Raw genomic sequence first — 23,320 nt, 5'->3', positions numbered from 1 at the left:
AGCAGATGGACAAACCACCTCTCAAAACACATCTATATATGTCAGTTTAAACAAGAAGAATCAATTCTTGAAGCAGCTGATATTATAAATGTTATATATTTAGACTTCATTTAGGCCTTATTAATCGATTATCGAATATCCTAAGTTTATTAGAAAGCCTCGTTGTTTTCAAACATCTGAACGATATACAGTATGTTCAATGATAATTCATAATCAATAAATAACACAAAAGATATACTCTAAAAAGAAACGGCGACTGTTTTTCATTCTTTATCAACCTTCTTGAAAGTAGTTTACAAAAAGTTTCACTGAATTGTCATCATGCAACATTTGTGCTAATCAAATTAGAAAATATAACAATAATAAGATGCAAATACCTAAGCAAAATAATTGTTTTTAGCAATGAGTGGCACATGCCATACCATGAAGCCAAAGAGAAACACGAAACAGGAAAGCTGACAGAAAGAAAAGATGATGTTATCTCCAGCAGAACACTAGCGTAAGGAGAGCAATCATGATGGAGCAAGAAGGATATTCAACACAAAGAGAGGACATTACATAATCCCACAGGCGCATCTTAACCCAAATATATATGTGTTTGAGCAGAACGGATGCGTGGTATTGAGATGTGTGAAACTGTGGCTCGGAACACATTGCGTTCTGTCAACTAACTATTGATTGACCATAGCAATAGAAAGCGAAGCATTCGCTAGGAGAGATTTGGCAACAAATTGCACCTTAGGTGACGGCAATGAACCAACGTGATGCTTTCTGAACGAGCAATGACAGTGTTAGTAAGCCAGCCGTGATGAATTTGCTGCTGATGCCAGGCCTCCATTCTGCTCATTTATGAGTTTTACCAAGTAACTTTTCTCATGTATCAAATTGCGATTACAGTGAGGGGCTGTGTTTGGGGTCATTGTAATAGAGAAACTATTCTAGCTTATTCAGTATTAATACGCACATGCCTTGACACCTCTGAAGAATATTTTGCTCTTTGGAACAGCATCTTAAAGGTGTTCTGATTCCTAGCTGTAGCGCACAACTATATCAACAGGGAACGCTAACGTTAATCACCATAAATACACTCAGTGTTCTTGCTCAACATAGACTAAATTATATGTGCCAGAGAGAGTACAGTGTTATCTATCTCTACTGTTCCAGGAACTGTTGTTTTGTTTTGCACGACATTTAACGGGTGGTTTGGTTGATGAGAGTTCAGGTCTCGGCTCCGGGCTGAACACTTTGTACTTTGGAGAGTGTGACAGGAACCTTAGCGTCTCCGGGGGTGGGAGCGCGGGTGACGGGCTGAACGGAGCCCTGGATCTCAGTGAGCCGCTCTTTGAAGCGCTGCTGCAGATGAAGCTCTTCCTTGGAGCTGCCCTGAGAGCAGGCGGCCAGCAGTAGCCCCACTGCCATCCCACTGCCGCCCACACAGAACAGCACGGCTCCGGCCAGCTTACAGGCATCCAGGGCCCTGTTGAAGCGCACTGCACGGCCGTCCACAAACAGCAGCTCATCTTCTCCGAAGGCTTCGAGTCGAGGGGGCGTGGCATAGCCCACCAGCAGCACAGATAACCCCGATACCAGAATCAGAGCCCCCAGCGCGAGACAGACCTGATGGAGAGAAGCACGGAAGAAACGTATTACCTCATTCATCAAGAAATTCCTAGAAAGTTTCACAAATAATTGCAAAGAAATGGCAAACAACACATTGAATGAAACAGAAATTTTGAAGTAGGAAGACTGAAATTGTATTTTCTTAGTTATTTGTACAGTGCAGCTGGCAATTGATGTTGAAAAGACATCAAAATTGACGTCAAAAAACAAATATGCAAATCAAACTGACACAAACTTGACATTAGGTTGATTTGATCTATATCAAGCACATTGCCCTACATTATACATTAAACCAGTTTCAATGTCAACTTGCCATCCAAACTGAATTTAAAATAATGTTACAGCATCTCGAGATCAAGACTTGACTAATAATTAATGTCAAACTCTGTACATGTGCCAGAGCTGGCAGAGGGGCATACTTCTTCTTAAATAAATTCCTTAAATACTGTAATAATCTGTGAAAATTCTGGTATCTACATCCTAAACTATATAGAGAGATTTACAGTTCAAATAAAAAGCTTTAACAAAAAGATAAACTTCACATTTCAGCCCAATAAATGAGTGTGTATTTTAAACATGACTAATCAAAAACTCAGCAGACAGGCTGAATGAAGCACAAGCAGAAATACTGTAGTTACCCCCGGATTCAAAGCACTTGTAAACATCATATGGAGATAAAATGTTAAACAAAATTTAACTTTTCTGAAGACAGTCAGTTCCCTTCAGATACACATTTCATAAACCCCTCAGAAAAAGTTGGATTTACATGTCAGTTTATTTTGGTCAGTATTGGGATCATGATTATTAATCAGAGGATTTTTATGGTGTGAAATTTCACTATAAATAAACACAAGACAAAACAAGAATCTGTCAGACTTCTGTTCCTGTTTTGTTGTGTTTCTGTCCCTATGTGCGCCGTGACCTAGTTTCTCCCTTGTTTTGATTGTGTTCATTTGTTCACTTGTGTAATTACCCATCATTTAGTTCTGTATGTAATGAGTTGTTTGCCCCATGTTTCCTTGTCCGGTGTTAAATGTCCATTCTAAGTTCTACGTATGAGCTCCCGGCTGTTTTGCTTCATGAAAGATTTTGAAGCTGAATCTTCTGCGTTTTTACTCCTTAATCTGACACAGAAGAAGCTGTGACAGAACACCGGAACGGCAAAGGATGAACTGGCCTGAGGAGTTACTCTGGAACATCCAGCATAATGGACAGCCTTTGGAGTGATATATGGTGGAGTTCCTGAGTATTGTACAGTACATTTGGTGAGCTGGAGTGATCAGATGGTTCATGCCTGCTTCTCGATGATGACAATTTGTTTAGATTCTTGTCTCTCGACGATTGTTATAGACTCGTAGCAGTAGCAGACTTTATCAGTTATGTCCTTGATTTAAATGGCTCTGAGTTCCTTGTAGATGTGGAAGATTGTTGTACTGTTCCCATTTGGAAGCAGGTCGGTGCTTCAGCTCACCATCCAACAGCACCCTTCATGTATTGTTCCAAAGTAAGCACTCCCTCGTTTCCGCTCGTGTTTTGGAAGTTGAGTTCCAACAGCACTGACCTGGCATCTAAAGTTGCAGACTCAGTATTAACATCTGTCCGGTCAGTGCAGAATTCCTTCCTGCATATACAGCTCCAAGATCCATTCCAGTCCTAAACACTGGCTGCTCTGCCATCATGCCCATCGGCCTAATCACTCCCAAGCACTCAGCTGACAGCAGCTGTCTCCTTCACCTCACCTCCGCTCCAATGTCGGCTCCAGCCCCTGAGTCCAGCCCAAATAGAGAGGGCTGTTCCCACGTCCGGCCCAGGGAGGGCCTCAGATCCTGAGTCTTGCCCAGAGAGGGCAGTTTTTTCCCAACTGGCCCAGAGTGGGTTTCTCTTCCCGTTCCCAGCCCGAGAAGGCTTCAGTTCCTGAGTCAAGCCCAGAGATGGTTACCATGCTGGAGGCAGCCCATCTGGGAAAAGCCTAGCCTGATTGGCACCCACCCCTCTGGAAGTTAAGTGGTGCGAGGACATTAACTGTTCCTGTTTTGTTGTGTTTCTGTGCCTATGTGCTTCGTGACCTAGTTTCTCCCTTGTTTTGAATGTGTTTATTTGATTCAGGTGTGTCTTGTCTAATTACACCTTATTTAGTTCTGTATTTAAAGAGTTGTCTGCCCCATGTTTCCTTGTCCAGTGTAAAATGTCCATTCTAAGTTCTATGTGTGTGCTGCCTGCTGTTCAATAAAGATTGTGAAGCTGTATCTCCTGCATCTTCATTCTTCTTACTCTGACACAGTAGAAGCCGTGACCGAATCATTGCAATACAATGATCTTTCTAACAAGATTATCTTGTTTTAATAATTGTTGGAAGACAAAATGGCAATTGAAAACAAAAGTAATACAGTTAATTCAGTGTTTTTAAAGAAGAAGTAGCTTTGCGATTGGCTGCACATGATGCTAATGTCTTTTGTGTTACCTGTACAGTCAGTCATGAATTAAAATTGCTTGCATGCTTTTCCCACATCAGTCTATTATTGTGGTATCAAGTATTTCATAAATGAAATGAATGGTGATTGGTTGTTTTAAATAACGGTCAGACAGACTTAAAGTGTCTGATCATGGTCAGAAATAAACTGCAGAATAAACCAGATTTTCTTCTGACACAGTCAGGAGTACAACATGAGATCACGTCATGATTATTAACTAAAAATATTAAAAACATTGTTGTTCATTGAAATTAAGATTATATTATAAATATTACATGAAAACAAACTACAACCCGAATTTCGGAAAAGTTGGGACGTTTTTTAAATTTTAATAAAATGAAAACTAAAAGACTTTCAAATCACATGAGCCAATATTTTATTCACAATAGAACATAGATAACATAGCAAATGTTTAAACTGAGAAAGTTTACAATTTTATGCACAAAATGAGCTCATTTCAATTTTGATTTCTGCTACAGGTCTCAAAATAGTTGGGACGGGGCATGTTTACCATGGTGTAGCATCTCCTTTTCTTTTCAAAACAGTTTGAAGACGTCTGGGCATTGAGGCTATGAGTTGCTTGAGTTTTGCTGTTGGAATTTGGTCCCATTCTTGCCTTATATAGATTTCCAGCTGCTGAAGAGTTCGTGGTCGTCTTTGACGTATTTTTCGTTTAATAATGCGCCAAATGTTCTCTATAGGTGAAAGATCTGGACTGCAGGCAGGCCAGGTTAGCACCCGGACTCTTCTACGACGAAGCCATGCTGTTGTTATAGCTGCAGTATGTGGTTTTGCATTGTCCTGCTGAAATAAACAAGGCCTTCCCTGAAATAGACGTTGTTTGGAGGGAAGCATATGTTGCTCTAAAACCTTTATATACCTTTCAGCATTCACAGAGCCTTCCAAAACATGCAAGCTGCCCATACCGTATGCACTTATGCACCCCCATACCATCAGAGATGCTGGCTTTTGAACTGAACGCTGATAACATGCTGGAAGGTCTCCCTCCTCTTTAGCCCGGAGGACACGGTGTCCGTGATTTCCAACAAGAATGTCAAATTTGGACTCGTCTGACCATAAAACACTATTCCACTTTGAAATAGTCCATTTTAAATGAGCCTTGGCCCACAGGACACGACGGCGCTTCTGGACCATGTTCACATATGGCTTCCTTTTTGCATGATAGAGCTTTAGTTGACATCTGCTGATGGCACGGCGGATTGTGTTTACCGACAGTGGTTTCTGAAAGTATTCCTGGGCCCATTTAGTAATGTCATTGACACAATCATGCCGATGAGTGATGCAGTGTCGTCTGAGAGCCCGAAGACCACGGGCATCCAATAAAGGTCTCCGGCCTTGTCCCTTACGCACAGAGATTTCTCCAGTTTTTCTGAATCTTTTGATGATGTTATGCACTGTAGATGATGAGATTTGCAAAGCCTTTGCAATTTGACTTTGAGGAACATTGTTTTTAAAGTTTTCCACAATTTTTTTACGCAGTCTTTCACAGATTGGAGAGCCTCTGCCCATCTTTACTTCTGAGAGACTCTGCTTCTCTAAGACAAAGCTTTTATAGCTAATCATGTTACAGACCTGATATCAATTAACTTAATCAATCACTAGATGTTCTCCCTGCTGAATCTTTTCAAAACTGCTTGCTTTTTTAGCCATTTGTTGCCCCCGTGCCAACTTTTTTGAGACCTGTAGCAGGCATTAAATTTTAAATGAGCTAATTAAGTGGATAAAAGTGTAAAATTTCTCAGTTTAAACATTTGCTACGCTATCTATGTTCTATTGTGAATAAAATATTGGCTCATGTGATTTGAAATTCCTTTAGTTTTCATTTTATTAAAATTTAAAAAACGTCCCAACTTTTCCGGAATTCGGGTTGTAAATTAAAATAAGAAAATATTGTTTCAGAAGTTGAAGCACTAAAATTAACTAAAAAAAACTAAAACGGAAATAAAAGTTAAATAAACAGTTACCATAAATAAACAAAATAATAAAAATAAAAATCACAAAAACACATAAAATAGCATGCATTCATGCAAACATAAAACAGTCACATTTTGCACAGAAATAGCCAAAATGATAGCATCCTTCAGAGCTCACCTTCCAGAGCACAGAGCTCCAGCGACTCGGCGATCTCTGTGTCTGAAAATCTTCATCGCGCTCCCAGATAGAAGCGGTGCACTCCTCGTAGAACTGGTGCAGGTAGGAGCGCACCCCGTAACCCTGGTAACCACTGCTGAGGGCACCATGGCTCTGCTCAGCATACTCCGAGCCACAGATCTCTGAGCAGGAAGTCATTCTTCACATCTGCACACAAACACAACATCGACATCTAGTTCCCATTTCACTTCAGTTTACCAGCCATGAAACTCTGTGTGCATTATTCCATTAAAAAACAACAACAGGTTGAACAAATTGGGGACATTATTATTGAATTATTATCCAATAAAAATTATAAAAATTAAACAAACCAATAATTAAATATTATTATAGCACTTTTAACCTGTAATGTATTTCATATTAATACAATATTCAGTTTCATTTGGCACTTGGCGAGTGTTAATCTCATGCCCATTTCACATTTTATGTGTTAAACAGACAGACATCTGCTCAAATGAACAGTCAGGCATCTATCAACCTAAAGAAACAGCATTCTACTTACAAGAATTTAATTTTTATTAATTTTTACAGCAGTTTTAATCCTTGTGCATTGTTCAAATTCACTACTCTTTCATTATGTTCGGGATGAAAACATCCACTCAATTAAACAGCTGTAAAAATGTATAAGATTCATATATATTTTTTTCTTTTTTTTGGCATAAATCTGTTAATCAACTTCAGTCCTGATCAAAACTACCAAATGTTTAAAAAAAAGATTTTAACTCTTTAATTGCCAAGTTCATAAATGATGTCACTGATTTTGGGGAAAAACACACAAAATGACTTATTTTCAATATAAAAGTAATTGTGGTTGGATTTTTTTTTCTTTTACTTTTTATAACAGTCTTGGGCATGTCAAAGATTAGTAGCAACATTGGCTTTGATCCATTTTTAGTTTTTGTGCAGCATTAGATTTACATTTTTTCTCCCTCATTTGTTGTTGGTGGATGTTTTTGCCCCATTGACTTACATTATAATGACATTCTTTGATTGCAAAGCCATGACACCATATAATCATGCATTCTTGATTGTTTGTGGTTTTCCCTTTTGGGAAGAGGTAAAATTTTTTTTATTTTTACAGTTGATCACTAGGTTGGACCATTAACCCTTTAGATAGGCCTGTGCAAAAAAAGCTTAGTTTCTGACTTGTATATGAAGCTATATGGAATATAACAGCAAATTATATTGTGTGTGTATGTGTGTGTGCGAGAGAAAGAGAGAGAGAGAGAGAGAGAGAGAGAGAGAGAGTGTGTGAGAGAAACCTTTGCGCACTTACCTTGATGTATTTGAGAAAATCAAAATGTACACCTCAGCTCTCAGAACTACATGTATTAAACAAAAGTATATGTATGCACCTGCTGCCTTTTAATGGTGGTGATAAGCAGGGGCACTGCCAGGAATTTTGGGCCCCATGACAAAAAAATCTAATTGGGCCCCCTCTGCGCAGCTGTTGTCACCACATCTCTAGGACCTAACTGTCCCATCAAAAGCTTCACATAACTCTAATCAAAGGCTTGCAACTGTCTTGCTGCTTGTAGTTCAATACTAGTACTAGCACAATATTTACTGATGGTGATTTGTAAATGCAAATCTGCATAAAGTATGCAGTTCACTATTCGATGCAAGATTAAAAGCCACCATAAAAATGTCTTTAAAGCAACACTATGTAACATTTTTTACCTTAAAATAATGTTTCCAAAATCGTTTCAGTGGTTCATCAAGTTGTAACAGGGTGAAAGGCTCTTATGCCTCCCTGGAGTCCCTGGAATGATGCTAAGTCATTAACACAGTGGTAGCTAATTTATATGTAGTTTTCAAATTAAAATAATCATTCATTCTTCACTCTTTAGACCAAATCAATTAAGCTTATGAGAAATTTGAATCAAGGAATACATTTGGAAAATCTTTAATAAATTGTTACAATTTTCATTTTTGGGTGAACTATCCATTTAACAGAAGTGAAAAAGGAGCAACTTTATATATATATAAAATATAATAGAGATACAAATTAAACTCATTTTTCAGATACTGTAGGTTTTACTTAACATGTATACATTTATTTAACGTCTTTTGTTGGTTAAAATTAATGACATAGGTATTTAATTTGGAATGCTGTCCTTTTCAGATGGAAGGCATGCATCAAATACTGACTCACGTTCAGTTTTCACACACCTGTTCACGTCCACTTAATCCATAACCGACTGTATTTACGTGAGATACTCTACACAATAAACATCTGGACTGTTGTGTGTGTATTTGAGCGCTGAGAACTGATCGTGTGCTGTATATGAGAACTGAGGAAGTTGAGCGCGCGTGCAACTTCTATCAGCGTGATTCCGCCTTCATTAATTTTAAGTTAATCGACCACTAATTGTGACTCCCGGGAAAAACGGGTCGTCTGGTCACCTCATCCCTGCCCCTTCGGATGCTGAGGCCATTGTTTCAGATTGATTGTTCGTGTTTTATTGTTTATTAGCGCGCCGTGCATTGATTGACTGTCTGCAACTAACTAAACACCGTGACTGATAAGTGCGCTAAGGCAGGACCAAACCATTTCATGCAGATACAGGGGGTGGTCGGTCAATATGGATGTTTTATTTTTTGGTCAATGGTGATATTTAACTTTTATTGCCAAAATAAGTAAAATCAAAGACATCATTCATTTTATTATTATTTGAAATAATCTCAATGATGATGGTTTATATAGTGTTTAAAATAATACAAATTTTTAATTAGTTTTTACCTATTTGTTGGGCCCCCTGTCAGACAGGGGCCCTTGGAATTGTCCTCACTTTTCCCCCCTATGGCGCCCATGGTGATAAGTATAGACTAAACAAAAGCAAAGTACGTGGATTTAAACACTTGCATGCCATTGTGCTGGTCATTTAATGGTGAGAAGAGCATCAAGCAACACGAGAAAGGGCTTGACTTGTACTGAAGTTTTAGAAATGATTATGCAGCTTGACCCCTCCAGTGAGCTGCAGCTTATTTGAAGTTGGTATTGCATTTTGGTTCATAATACATAATGTTTATAAATTTGATGCAAAGTAGATTTTTTTACAGGATTTTAAGGTTTTAAACTGGCTTTACCATCAAGAAAAGACGAGCATTTCACACATAGGCCATCCGTATTTTTCACCATCAAAAGGCAGCAGGTGCATAAACACACTTCTTTTTTTAATTGTTTCCTCCATGTAGTTCTGAGAGCATGAGGTGCATATTTGGATTCTTTCAGATACATCAAGGTAAGTGCACAAAGGTCTCTCTCACACTCTCTCTCTCTCTCTCTCTCTCTCTCTCTCACACACACACACACACACACACATACACACACACTATAATTTGCTGTTATACTCCATATAACTCCATATACAAGCCAGAAACTAAGCCTTTTTTTGCACAGGCCTATCTAAAGGGTTAATGGTCCCACCTAGTGATCAACTGTAAAAAATAACAAATGTTACCTCTTCCCAACAAGGAAAACCACCAACAATCAAGAATCTCACACACATACAAACACTATAATTTGCTGTTATACTCCATATAACTCCATATACAAGCCAGAAACTAAGCCTTTTTTTGCACAGGCCTATCTAAAGGGTTAATGGTCCCACCTAGTGATCAACTGTAAAAATAACAAATTTTACCTCTTCCCAAAAAGGAAAACCACAAACAATCAAGAATGCATGATTATATGGTGGCATTGCTTTGCAATCAAAAAAATGTTGTTATAATGGAAGTCAATGGGGAAAAAACAGCCACCAACAACAAATGAGGGAGAAAAAAATGTAATCTAATGCTGCACAAAAACTAACAATGCATCAAAGCCAATCTTGTTACTAATCTTTGACATGCACAAGACTGTGATCATAAAAGGTAAAAAATATCCAGTCCACAATCACTTTTTATATTGAAAATATGTAATTTTGTGTGTGTTTTTTCCAAATCAGTGAAATCACTTATGAACTTTGTAATTCAACAGTTAAAATCTTGGATTTTTTTTAAACATTTGGAAGTTTTGATCAGGACTGAGGTTGATTAATAGATTTAAGCAAAAAAAAAAAAAAGGGTAGTGAATTTGCTCACAGTGTACCGTTGAGTTTATGAAAAATTTCAAAGCATTTTTCCAAAATATGGGTCAAAATAAGATTTGTCACCAAAAATCATTCCATTAGCTGAAACACAGAGAAAGTTGTGGCCAAAAGAAGACTTAACTTTACCCCCTAGTGGACGAAAACGTCCCCAACAACGCATAAGGGTTAATCAACTAATTCCTCACTATCTGAATAATAATGATTGTCCTTTGGTTAAAGCTGAAGTTTGTGCCACTTTGGTTCTGCAGAATTTCAAATAGATTTCCACCCCATTTTCTACTGTCAGACACACAGATAGTCTCTCCTGAAATTGAAAATCAGCTTTCTGAAAGGTTTACCAATAAAAGGTGACTGCATATTAATCTGGAATAGGAGATAATATTTGAACATTGAAAAAAAAAACAGATCTGATGACTGCTGGGCTTCAGATATGAGCATCTGTGCATGATGAGAGCAGGAGGGGAAATGAGTCTGTAATGAAATCACAGATGAAGCTCATGAGGAAATGACTCAGCCATCCTTTAGCACATCAGTGAGCCTCCTTTCCTTCACATGACATCAGCTTGTTTATTTGTAATTAAAGTGATGTCGTGCAGAGATACAGAACATCAAGCCACATTTACCCATCGTCAGTAGAGTTTCAGTGCCATTACTTAACTTGCTTGAGAAATATAAAATTATGTAGAACTATAGATTTAAAGATGTTGATTGTATCTATATATACAATATATTTTGCATTTATTGCAAAATATGCAAATACACTGAACAAAAGCATAAACGCAACACTTTTGTTTTTGCCCCTATTTGTCATCTGCTGAACTCAAAGATCTAAGACTTTTTCTATGTACACAAAAGACCTATTTCTCTCAAATATTGTTCACAAATCTGTCTAAATCTGTGTTAGTGAGCACTTTTTCTTTGCCAAGATAATTCATCCACCTCACAGGTGTGTCATATCAAGATGGTGATTAGACAGCATGATTATTGCACAGGTGTGCCTTAGGCTGAACACAATAAAAGGCCACTCTAAAAATGTGCAGTTTTATCACACAGCACAATGCCACAGATGTCGTAAGTTTTGAGGGAGCATGCAATTGTCATGCTGACTGTAGGAATGTCCACCAGAGATGTTGCCCATGAATCGAATGTTCATTTCTTTACCATAAGCCATCTCCAAAGGTGTTTCAGAGAATTTGGCAGTACATCCAACCAGCCTCACAACCACAGACCACCTGTAACCACACCAGCCCAGGACCTCCACATCCAGCATCTTCACCTCCAAGATCGTCTGAGACCAGGACAGCTGCTGCAACAATTGGTTTGCAGAACCAAAGAATTTCTGCACAAACTGTCAGAAACTGTCTCAGGGAAGCTCATCTACATTCTCGTCATCCTCATCAGGGTCTCAACCTGACCTGCAGTTCATCGTCGTAACTGACTTGAGTGGGCAAATGCTCACATTCGATGGTGTCTTTATGCCAATTTGAATGCACAGAGATACCGTGACCAGATCCTGAGGCCCATTGTTGTGTCATTCATCCACGACCATCACCTCATGTAGCAGCATGATAATGCATGGCCCCATGTTGCAAAGGATCTGTACACAATTCCTGGAAGCTGAAAACATCCCAGTTCTTGCATAGCCAGCATACTTACCAGACATGTCACCCACTGAGCATGTTTGGGATGCTCTGGATCGGCGTATACGACAGCGTGTTCCAGTTCCTGCCAATATCCAGCAACTTCACACAGCCATTGAAGAGGATTGGACCAACATCATTGTAGAGTAGCCTTTAATTGTGGCCAGCCTAAGACACACCTGTGCAATAATCATGCTGTCTAATCAGCATCTTGATATGCCACACCTGTGAGGTGGATGGATTCAGCAAAGGAGAAGTGCTCACTAACACAGATTTAGACAGATTTGTGAACAAGATTTGAGAGAAATAGGACTTTTGTGTACATAGAAAAAGTCTTAGATCTTATAAAAATGGGGCAAAAACAAAAGTGTTGCATTTATAATTTTGTTCAGTGTATATACAAATATTTAGGTAGCTTGAGAGTGTAAGGAAACTGACACTGCGTCTGAAATTGAAAACATCCCTACTATACAGTATGCACAAAACAGTATGTGAGGTGAGTAATACAGTATGTCTGAATGTATAGGACATGAAAAACGGTAAGCAAAATGTTCCTGGATGACCGACTTCCAGTGAGATTCTGAAGTGTGCATTCAGTGGTCACTTAACTATCCCACGAGGCCACACAACAGACACCGTATCACATGACCATGGCAACATTCATTCATAATCATATTCAAACTATAAAGAACATACCCTTTTTAACAGTCTGAAGTAAGTTAAAATTCAAATGTAGTACCTACTCAAACATTATGTGATTTTGCAGGTCTGTCTTTAACAGTTTATAAGTTATCTTGAAAAAATGAATTCCTTTATTTTGAAAATTAATTGGATTTTTACCTCGGGATAAGAAACCTGTAACCAGTAACCATGTGTGCGCGCACACACACACACACACACACATACACCCTTGTGTGTGTGAAAGAGATTTTGTCTCACATCATATGTCACATGGGTCTGGGGCAGCTGTGGCCTTATGGTTAGCGAGTTGGACTTGTAAACTCGAAGATCACCGGTTCGGGTCTCGGTGCTGGCAGGAGTTGTAGGTGAGAGAGTGAATGAACAGTGCTCTTTCACCCTCAATACCCATGACTGAAGTGCCCTTGAGCAAGGCACTGCTGCCCACTGCTCTGAGGGTGTGTTCACTGCTCCAGGTGTGTGTTCACTTCTCGCTGTTGTGTGTGTGCACTTGAATGCGTTAAATGCAGAGCACCAATTCTGAGTATGGGTTACTATACTTGGCAAATGTAACAACTTTTTTTCTTTCATATTTTGTCTTGAATAATCAAATTTAAATTAAAAGTTTAGTAAATAAGAAGTTCATATTGTGTTATATTTTAGATAGGCTACAATATTGTCTGTTTTTGATCAATTATGCCAATGAAAATATTACCTATAAAGCCACAGCAGAACTGTTTTGTGCGTCTCCGAGTAGCTCACAGCAGTGAACCGATTCTTAACGAATCTGCAATTTGAACAAATCGAATGAATGAATGACTCAATGATTTATTCATAAAAACTTTTACCGCCACCTACCGGCAGTTTTAGTTTCTTATTTAGAATACAATTTCATAAAATAAATAATTAAATAAAATGTATGTCATCATTTACTCACCCTCATATTGTTTCAAGCCTGTATCCCTTACTTTATTTTATGGAACACATTGAAGAATGTTAGTAACTATAAGAAGAAAAGAAGTTAAAAAATACTGAGATGATTCTCAGATTATGTTATAAATATTAAGTTGTATCTAATAAAATATTTCTTTTTAAAGCTTCTTTATGTAATATATACTTTATATTTTATTTTATTTGTTTTTCTCATTTAACACAATAGTGACATTAAATGGTCTTTTGTGGGTGTTCTCGCTAAAATGCTGACATTCTGGTTTGTTTATTTCTAATTATCACAGGTTTGTTTCATTATGAATGATATTATCAGCTACAAATGACAATAACTTAGGTGAATTGATATCTGTATGAAGCTGAAGTTCAATTGCGCACGTCACAGATGACGTCATCCTGAGGTCTCCGTGTCATCTGATGTTCCTGAAGATCTGAGACACTCTGTCCTCTCCTCTCCTCTTCTCTCATTAGAGATGTGCAGTTATATGATGGGAGTCTAATAGTTGCTAATATTTCCGATGCGTTTAAAAACATACAGTGTCATTCTTATTTAACAATAGAGCACAAAGCAGCATTTTAACCATTTGATAATCGACGCATAAGCAGATTCATGCAGCAGTCACAATGTTACCCATCAAATGCGTCCAGATAGAGCAACACCGATGTTAAGACCTATGAGAGCTACCGCAGTGTCACCGAGAGGCTTCGATAGATCAGTGTTTGGAGAATAAATGAATAAAAGTGAATACCTGTCATCACCGAGGTGGAGCTGGTCTTCTTCACTCCGTACAGCCGACGATGCGCTCGACTGATAGAGAGGCACCGCGCATGCGCCACATCCTCAGCCCAGATCAGATGCGTCTCTGAGTCACCTGGAGAAGAGTGTGATCAGTGCATTTTAATGAGATTCCAATGCCCATTATCAAATGCTCTGTCCTTCCTTATATGGTCACCTGTGCTCGTCTGAATACTGTATCTTCCCCAGTGTTTCACTCTAGGGACGGTAGACTGCTCTCGGAACTAGATGATGATGAAAATGATATTGTTGTTATAATGCAATCATCAGCTGAGTGGTTTCCGATCGCAAAAATGCGAATGTTGTTTATGTAATAAAACATTTGCATGTAATTGATTGTGCATTTTCTGAATAACAGTTTCCAACAATATTATTTAATTAAGCAATCTCTAACATAAGGGATCTCTGTGAAGCATGGAATAATGCATGTGCAGCATGAGCAAAATGAGCAAAAAAAAATGGCCAAGGCTGAGGAAAATCATAAAAATATATTTTTGGTAACTGAAATATTGCAGAAAGTCACATTTTTTTAATTCTTACAAATTCATTGAAAATAATACCTGCAGTGTTTTCTCTCGATCTCAATAACATGAATCAACATTAATCACAGCCTTCTGTAAAACTTGAGTTAGACTAGTAAAATGGCTCTTATCTAGACATTTTAGATCAGAACTGTGCAATCTACACTGATAACTTGATCAATATTCTCTAATTAACAATGTGAATGAGAGCTGGCTGATTCATTTTCTTTTAGGCTTCTTAACTGTAGTCTTCCCACATAATGATTTCTGTTCCTGATGTAACACTATAGTCAATTATTTACATCCCGAGCGCTGGCTGTTTCTGGTAAGCTTTAGGCCAAAAGCCATCTTAATAATGACTAATCAATAGTCTTTGTTTCAATCAAATGTCAGGTTTGACACTGCTCTCAGTCTCAGGCTGAGCTGGGTTGTTATCAGTGTGTCAATAAGTTGTCTGTGCAATTTCTTTTCTTTTCAGCACTGTTTTCTTATGCAATGTAATGCATGAAGGACCCTTCTATAGAGCAGTCATTACTAACCAACAGTCCTCATCTCTCATCTCTCAAAAGCTGGTTAACCAGATTGGCTCATTTTATTTGTGGCCAGCTACAGTCACTGAACGAGCGGCGCCTTGTTCCTTCACCACCAGGCCGGAAGACCAGGTAACTTTTGAGGTCTGGTACAAGACATACAAAAAATACATAGGTTACTTTAAAGCCTTGCTCTGAATAAAAAAAAAAAAAAAAAAAAACGGTTCTCAAAATCTTGAAAATTTGTTTTCAGAATCATGGGAGATCGGTGGTATCTATTCTAAAAATCAATTATCCTGAGTCATAGCTTAATAAATTATATCTGGCATCTATCTAATAGCCTGCTATTATTACTGTTTCCAATAGCCTATAAAATATAGACTAGGATGTAAAATATACAATCTTACAGACTTTATAGCACAGCAACAAGGATTTACATTACATTTACATTTATTCATTTAGCAGACACTTTTATCCAAAGCGACTTACAGATGAGGACAGTGGAAGCAATGAAAGGATTTGGTACATAATGATTACATTTGATTTTTCAAAGGATTTGGTACATAATGCATTATAATGCCGTGTCTCATCCAGTGTGCAAAGTTCTGCACAACAAGAAACAGCTGAAGACGCCTTTTAAGCCAGCACATGACCACTCCACAACTCTGAACCAATGCAATGCTTTCTCCTCTGCTCTACCTCGTTTCCTAATCCAGCAGTCTAATAAACACTGCATTGTATACTGCAAATATTGCTGACGAATTGCTTCCTCTATTGTAAGTCACTCTGGATAAAAGCATCAGTTAAATGTGTAAATGTAAATTATACAGTATGTGGACAATATAACAAGCACCTGCTGAGAACTGCATTGTTTCCTACTGAACAGCAGAGATGCATTTGTGCTCAGTCAGTGCTGATACCAGCCGATACACACACTTCCATGTGAGGATTCATTTGTCATGTATAAGCTGTGCTGAATTTGACATTTGCATTTATTCATTTAGCAGATGCATTTATTAAAAGTGATTTACCTACAACCACATTGTCATCAAACATATACAGCAACATTTTACATGAATATATATATATATATATATATGGCATCCAGTTAATTTTGCACTCTGAAATGGGTTTATGCACCAAATATTTCCAATTTCATGGCATGTGTATTGTCAGAACGTGTTTGCCGGTCCCCTGCGGATCCTCCTGCACGAGCCATTGACTCGCTACAGAGAGACCTGGAAACTGCCCTAATGTTTTTATCATTGGAGCCTCTGACTATAGCAACCACTCAACGATCTGTTGCTCCAGTGAAGCTGCTGCGTCGTAAACCACACAAAGGATTCCTGGAATAAGAGTCCAGCATTTTACAGCTCTTCTGACTTTTATATATTTTGGGCTGCATTAAAGCAGAGCTTTGATTATTATAAACAAACTGATTTCTACTTATAATAAAAGGTGAGCCAGTGCACGATTTGTCTGGCATGGTGATTTCTGTCTGTGGTTCTCATTATATTGCAGTGTTTAACTGTGAATGAGCACCTGGCAAAGGCTCTGATTACAGTGTATGCACACCCTTCCCATCATGCAGCTGAAGATTAGTCGCTGTGTATCTTTCCTGAATCTGTAAATAAGGAACTATTTAACCGTACATCATACAGGTCTGAAATAATTTCCTCAATTTATATTCACTGTTGTTGTTTTTTTTTGTCTGCACAGAAGCAATCTCTCTCTCTCTCTCTCTCTCTCTCTCTCTTTCCTGCTTTTTCTGTGTGTGGACAAGCTGTGCTTCTCTCATTCCGTTTCTATGGTTACAGTCAGTGAAAGGTCACCTTCTGGTGGTTGCTGGAGAGCATGCACCACACAATGACAGTCCTATAATCACACGTACAGCAATAACAGCTGATAAAAGCAGACTTCATTAAGCCTGTGTGTGTATGTGTGTGTCACTTGAAAGTGTTACAAGAGCCACTGCACTCCATTATAAAAGCACTTTCTCTCTCACATCAGTTCTGTATCAGCAATACATCATTTCATAATAGACAGTACACTGTTACAAATGTTTAAATGCAATACAGCTTGGGTTAAAGAGCACATCCTGATCTCATTCTTTCCTCCATGTTTACCTGCAATGTGTTTAACCTAAAACTGAAACGGGCAAAATTCTGTAATATTGTGGTTGATATTTCATGTTTAGAATCTTGTACACTGGAGCAAAAGAGTGACACCGTCTGCCTCCTAGTGGTTGATATTGGCTTGACCACAGACTTCAGATTTCATCACTCCATGAGTGAAGGAGCAACACCAACAGCAGCTCTAATATAAATCAGCATATGTTTATTTACATGCATTAATAAACACATATAAAGTCACAAACCAAGGATGCTGTATGTCAGTGTATCCATATTATAAGCAGATCTCTTCATCTCAAACCTTGTCTTCTCCCGTCCTTCATATAACAAATGATAAGCTCCTTCACCCGAGTTGCTGTATTGGTTGGTTATTCATTTAATAACTAACCCCTGGATGCTCAGTAATCAGTTTACACCCCAGACAACCTCATCTTAATTTCCAAATCTCTAATGATCGTTTTTATTGGTCATCAGTCAGCTCTTCACGCTGATGTATTGAGTTTGCTTTCATTAGCTTCTGGCTCCCAGCGAGAGCTGACCGCTCCGTTCATCACAGCACACATATGTCACTGAGAGCCGGTGAAGACTTTCTGAGTGGGAAAAGACTGTTTCTCGTGTCTGCACTGAACACAGACCCCGGTCTCAAATGAGCACACACTACCAGTGTTTACAGGCCAAAGAGACATTGAGTTACATGTCAAGGTTTTACAATTCTACTCTTTGTGATGATGCTGATTTCATACATTTGAAAAGCCTTTAAACCTTCGTAAACAAAAGTATTTAATGACCTGAAATCCCTTGGGAAAAAGAAGTACACTTCAGCATACTTAAAAAAAAAAAAAAAAGTACTTGTTATGCAAATAATATACTTCAAACAAATATACTTGAGGGCAAACCGAATGTAATGTTTGCACGAGTTGCAATTAAAGATAAATGTATTAGTTTAAATTTATATTCAATGCAATTAGCTGAACTTTTTTGAATCAATGTAGTTAAGTACATCATTATGAATGCTCTTCATATATATATATATATGGGCCTGACATGAGTGTCACAAGACTTTAATTGTGGCTGATGAAACTATATCATCCAAATTATTGCAATAGTACTGATGTTGACTAGATGTTGTGTTAAAAGCATATTATTCTAGATTAACGTGAATATTAACATATAAATGCTGTCTTAAAATGAATTTATTACTTTATAATCTTAAATAATTTATGCAGTAATTAATCATACTGCACAAATAATAAGCTAATACCACATCTAAATAAAAATACACACTTAGAAATGTAACTTCTACATTAAAAATCGCCAAAAATTGTAAGCATTAACTGTAACGTTACCAACATTTTAAAAAGTAAAAGCACAACATATTTCTTAACATTAGCTACAGCATGTGGCATTTTACAGCTAAAAAGTTTAGCTGTTTTAACTACTGTAATCATTAAAAATTTAGCAACCTGAATATCACTTCCTAACATCATCCTTAGCAAGTAACTCTTAATCCTCTCATGTTCCATACGTATTTGCCCTGGATCTGCCGGTGGAACCAGCTCATCTTTCTGTCCCTCATCATCACTGGTGGCATGTTGCTGCATAGCTGTCTGGCTCCCTGTTCACTATACTTGCTGCTAATATTTAACTGCGAGGTGCTGCTGCTGGCTGTGCCGCTAAATATTTCAGTTAGTTTGCGACATTTAGCAGCTTCAGTATCTAATTTTTTCTTCTCTCGCCTTCTCAGCCCCACCCTTTTCTTTCCGTTTTTTACCCGCGGCCGCGTTATGCATATTGTTTGTTTGTTTCTATGCTTCTTCTATCTAACGTCATTGCTGTTCATTTCTTCCTACTCTTCCACTTCTTCTTCTCCTTACTTGGCCGCCAAGGCCCAGGGAGGCAGGGTTTCATATTTTATTGAAGCAGCCCTGGGCGCCGCCATTGGCTAGCGGACCCCCACCTGCTGTTAGCATTCCATTGACTCCCATTCATTTTGGCATTACTTTGACAGTGAATAACGTTACATCTGAGGCGTTTAAAGACTCCATTTTTCCATTCATTATTTCTAAAGAAACATGAAAATGTATAAAAGGCCCCATTACCTTGTATCTTACGTTGTGGCCCCGTTGAAGCAGTTTTTGTAAAAAATAGACTAACGATTGCGTCATAACTTCAGTCTCGTACTCTATTGCATACGTTCAAGCGCGTTCAAGCGCCAGCCAAGAGAGTGTAAGAAATACCCTTTGTGAGAAGCAGTTAAATCAGCGGGAGTTAAAAGCAGATCGTAAGTGTTTTATTTCTTGTCTCATTAGTATTTAGTGCAGTTGTCGTTGCTAGGAGACACTTGTTTGTTTACTGTGTTGAGACGTGCTGCGTTTGGTCTTGTACTCTATCGCATACGTTGTCAGTGTTGTGCGCTTGCTTAGACCTTTGTTGTGATAAATAGTAAAGTGCGTTCAGCTGAATTCAATTTCCGTTTTGTCGGGTTTAAAAAAGATTAGTATACCACGGCAGCCCTCCAGTTAAGCCCTCCTCATGTGAAGACCGAAGAGTGTAAAGACCATCGACTCTACCGTGCGACTCCACTGGGCAGGGACACCGGCAGGGAATATAAGTATTGTTTTGATTTATCTCTTTTTCCTTCTCCTTGTTTCATTTCTATTTCAGTTGTTTTTTGTTTATAACCAAATCTTACTATGTGTTTCCAGATCCCTACTATCACTACCACTCGCAAACCACACATCACACAATGTAGACAGCGCAATCTTAACAATCTGCACACTTTGCCTATATCTGCTAATACACTACTTTCTTTTTCTATTGGTCTCTGGAATTGCCAGTCTGCTGTAAACAAAGCCGATTTCATTACTTCTATTATTAGTCATTCAAAGCTTAATCTCATGGCCCTAACAGAGACCTGGATCAAACCAGAGGACACTGCTACACCTGCAGCACTCTCCAATAATTTCTCATTTTCCCACTCCCCCCGTTTGACTGGAAGAGGTGGAGGTACTGGTCTGCTCATCTCTAATGATTTGAAATTTAATTCTTTACCGTCTTTGGGTATCAACAGCTCCTTTGAATCTCATTCAGTTACTGATACCTACCCTTTTAAAATACATTTTGTAGTTGTCTATCGACCCCCAGGACCACTGGGTAACTTCTTAGATGAATTAGATGTGTTGCTCTCAACCTTTTTTGAGGATGGTACTCCCCTAGTTATATTTGGAGATTTCAACATCCATCTAGATAAACCTCTGTATGCTGATTTCCACACTCTGCCTGCCTCTCTTGAGTGTCAACTACTGCTACTCACAAATCAAGCAACCAACTGGACCTTATTTATACATGACACTGCTCTACTGATCATGTTCTTGTTACTCCACTGCACACGTCGGATCACTTCCTCCTCACTCTTAACCTCAACATGGTCCCTGACACTTCACTTACCCCTCCACATGTCATCTTTCGAAGTAACCTATGCACACTTTCACCGTCCCGGCTATCTGCAATGGTTTCATCTTCACTTCCTTCCCCTAAACTGTTTGCATCTTTGGATGCTAACAGTGCTACTGATGTTTTCTGCTCCACTCTTACATCTTGTTTAGACACTGTTTGTCCCTTATCTTCCAGGCCAGCCCGTAACACCCCTTCTGCCCCTTGGTTATCTGATGTTCTACGCGAACACCGTTCTAAGCTTAGAGCTACTGAAAGGGTGTGGCGCAAATCCAAAAATACTACTGACCTTAATGTGTATCAGTCACTCCTATCTTCCTTCTCTGCTAATGTCTCCACTGCTAAAATGACATACTACCATAACAAAATTAACAATTCGTCTAACTCTCGCATGCTTTTTAAAACATTTTCCTCACTTCTTTGTCCTCCTCCTCCCCCTCCTGCTTCATCTCTAATAGCTGACGACTTTGCAACGTTTTTCATTAATAAAATTAAGCACATTAGTGCACAATTTTCCACACCACAATCAGTCAAGCTCATATCACCAGCAAACATACACTCATTTACATCTCTTCACTCGCTGAGGCAGAAGTCTCAGAACTCATCCTTTCTAATCACCCTACTGCTTGCCCGCTTGATCCTATTCCATCTCATCTCCTTCAAGCCATTTCTCCTGCAGTTGTACCTGCACTCACTCACATCATCAACACATCCCTCCACACTGGTGTTTTTCCCTCATCATTTAGACAGGCCATATAACTCCACTACTTAAGAAACCCAACCTCAACCCATCTCTTTTAGAGAACTACAGACCAGTTTCCCTTCTTCCTTTCATTGCAAAACACTTGAACGAGCTGTGTCCAACCAAGTCTCTACATTTCTCACAAACAACAACCTCCTTGACAGCAACCAATCTGGCTTCAGAAGTGGACATTCAACTGAGACTGCCTTGCTCTCAGTTGTTGAAGCTCTAAGACTGGCAAGAGCAGAATTCAAATCTTCAGTACTTATCCTGCCTGATCTGTCCGCTGCATTTGACACGGTTAACCACCAGATCCTCCTATCAACCCTACTGGCAAAAGGCATCTCAGGAACCACACTTCAATGGTTTGAGTCTTACCTATCAGATAGGTCCTTCAAAGTATCTTGGAGAGGTGAGGTGTCCAAGTCACAACATCTAACTACTGGGGTGCCTCAGGGCTCAGTTCTTGGACCACTTCTCTTCTCTGTCTACATGGCATCATTAGGTTCTGTCATTCAGAAACATGGCTTTTCATACCACTGCTATGCTGATGACACTCAACTCTACCTCTCATTCCATCCTGATGATCCGACGGTTCAAACGAGGGGAGTGGGAAAAATATAAATTATTGGAGAGTGCTGCAAGTGTAGCAGTGTCCTCTTGTTTGATCCAGGTCTCTGTTAGGACCAGATGGTGGATCAGCACCTAGAAAGTACCTCTACTGCCCTGAAAGACAGCGGAGACCAGGACAACTAGAGCCCCAGATACAGATCCCCTGTAAAGACCTTGTCTCAGAGGAGCACAAGGACAAGACCACAGGAAACAGATGATTCTTCTGCCCAATCTGACTTTACTGCAGCCTGGAATTGAACTACTGGTTTCGTCTGGTCAGAGGAGAACTGGCCCCCCAACTGAGCCTGGTTTCTCCCAAGGTTTTTTTCTCCATTCTGTCACCGATGGAGTTTCGGTTCCTTGCCGCTGTCGCCTCTGGCTTGCTAAGTTGGGGACACTTCATCTACAGCGATATCGTTGACTTGATTGCAAATAAATGCACAAACATTATTTAACTGAACAGAGATGACATCACTGAATTCAATGATGAACTGCCTTTAACTATCATTTTGCATTATTGACACACTGTTTTCCTGATGAATGTTGTTCAGTTGCTTTGACACAATGTATTTGGTTTAAAGCGCTATATAAATAAAGGTGACTTGACTTGACTTGACTTAGGGCCATGAGATTAAGCTTTGAATGACTAATAATAGAAGTAATGAAATTGGCTTTGTTTACAGCAGACTGCAATTCCAGAGACCAATAGAAAGTAGTGAATAGTGAAGAAGTGAAGAAAGAAAGTAGTGAAGAAAGTAGGGATGTCCCGATCAGGTTTTTTTGTCCTCGAGTCCGAGTCCGAGTCATTTGATTTTGAGTATCTGCCGATACCGAGTCCCGATCCGATACTTCTACAATACATAAAAAAAGAATAAAGAAGAGCGAAAAAACAGATCCAGGGTCTTCAATAA

At 38.9% G+C, this 23,320-nt stretch overlaps 1 protein-coding gene and 1 long non-coding RNA gene across 2 annotated transcripts in view; one reads left to right on the top strand and one right to left on the bottom strand.

The window, feature by feature from the left end:
- Positions 1 to 23,320, top strand: part of LOC132103542 (uncharacterized) — a 206,026-nt gene that overhangs the window by 113,433 nt on the left and 69,273 nt on the right. The window lies entirely within an intron of this gene.
- Positions 255 to 14,496, bottom strand: LOC132102680 (neurensin-1-like). The gene is made up of 3 exons (XM_059507274.1): positions 14,373 to 14,496; positions 6,204 to 6,410; positions 255 to 1,617 (listed from the first exon to the last, which is right to left on the bottom strand). The coding sequence occupies exons 2-3, from the start codon at positions 6,399 to 6,401 to the stop codon at positions 1,219 to 1,221; spliced, it is 597 nt and encodes a 198-aa protein (XP_059363257.1). The 5' UTR covers positions 6,402 to 6,410; positions 14,373 to 14,496; the 3' UTR covers positions 255 to 1,218.

This window comes from Carassius carassius, chromosome 24, assembly GCF_963082965.1.
Source record: "Carassius carassius chromosome 24, fCarCar2.1, whole genome shotgun sequence".
Classification (NCBI taxonomy): domain Eukaryota; kingdom Metazoa; phylum Chordata; class Actinopteri; order Cypriniformes; family Cyprinidae; genus Carassius; species Carassius carassius.
The sequence above is the reverse complement of the archived record's forward strand: the minus strand, read 5'-3'. Positions and strand labels throughout refer to the sequence as shown.

Bases quoted from the DNA above. Each gene is read 5' to 3' on its own strand.
- LOC132102680 (XM_059507274.1), bottom strand. From the start codon at position 6,401: ATGACTTCCTGCTCAGAGATCTGTGGCTCGGAGTATGCTGAGCAGAGC. The intron at 1,618-6,203 runs GTGAGCTCTGAA...TCTCTCCATCAG, and splicing joins GGAGCTCTGTGCTCTGGAAG to GTCTGTCTCGCGCTGGGGGC.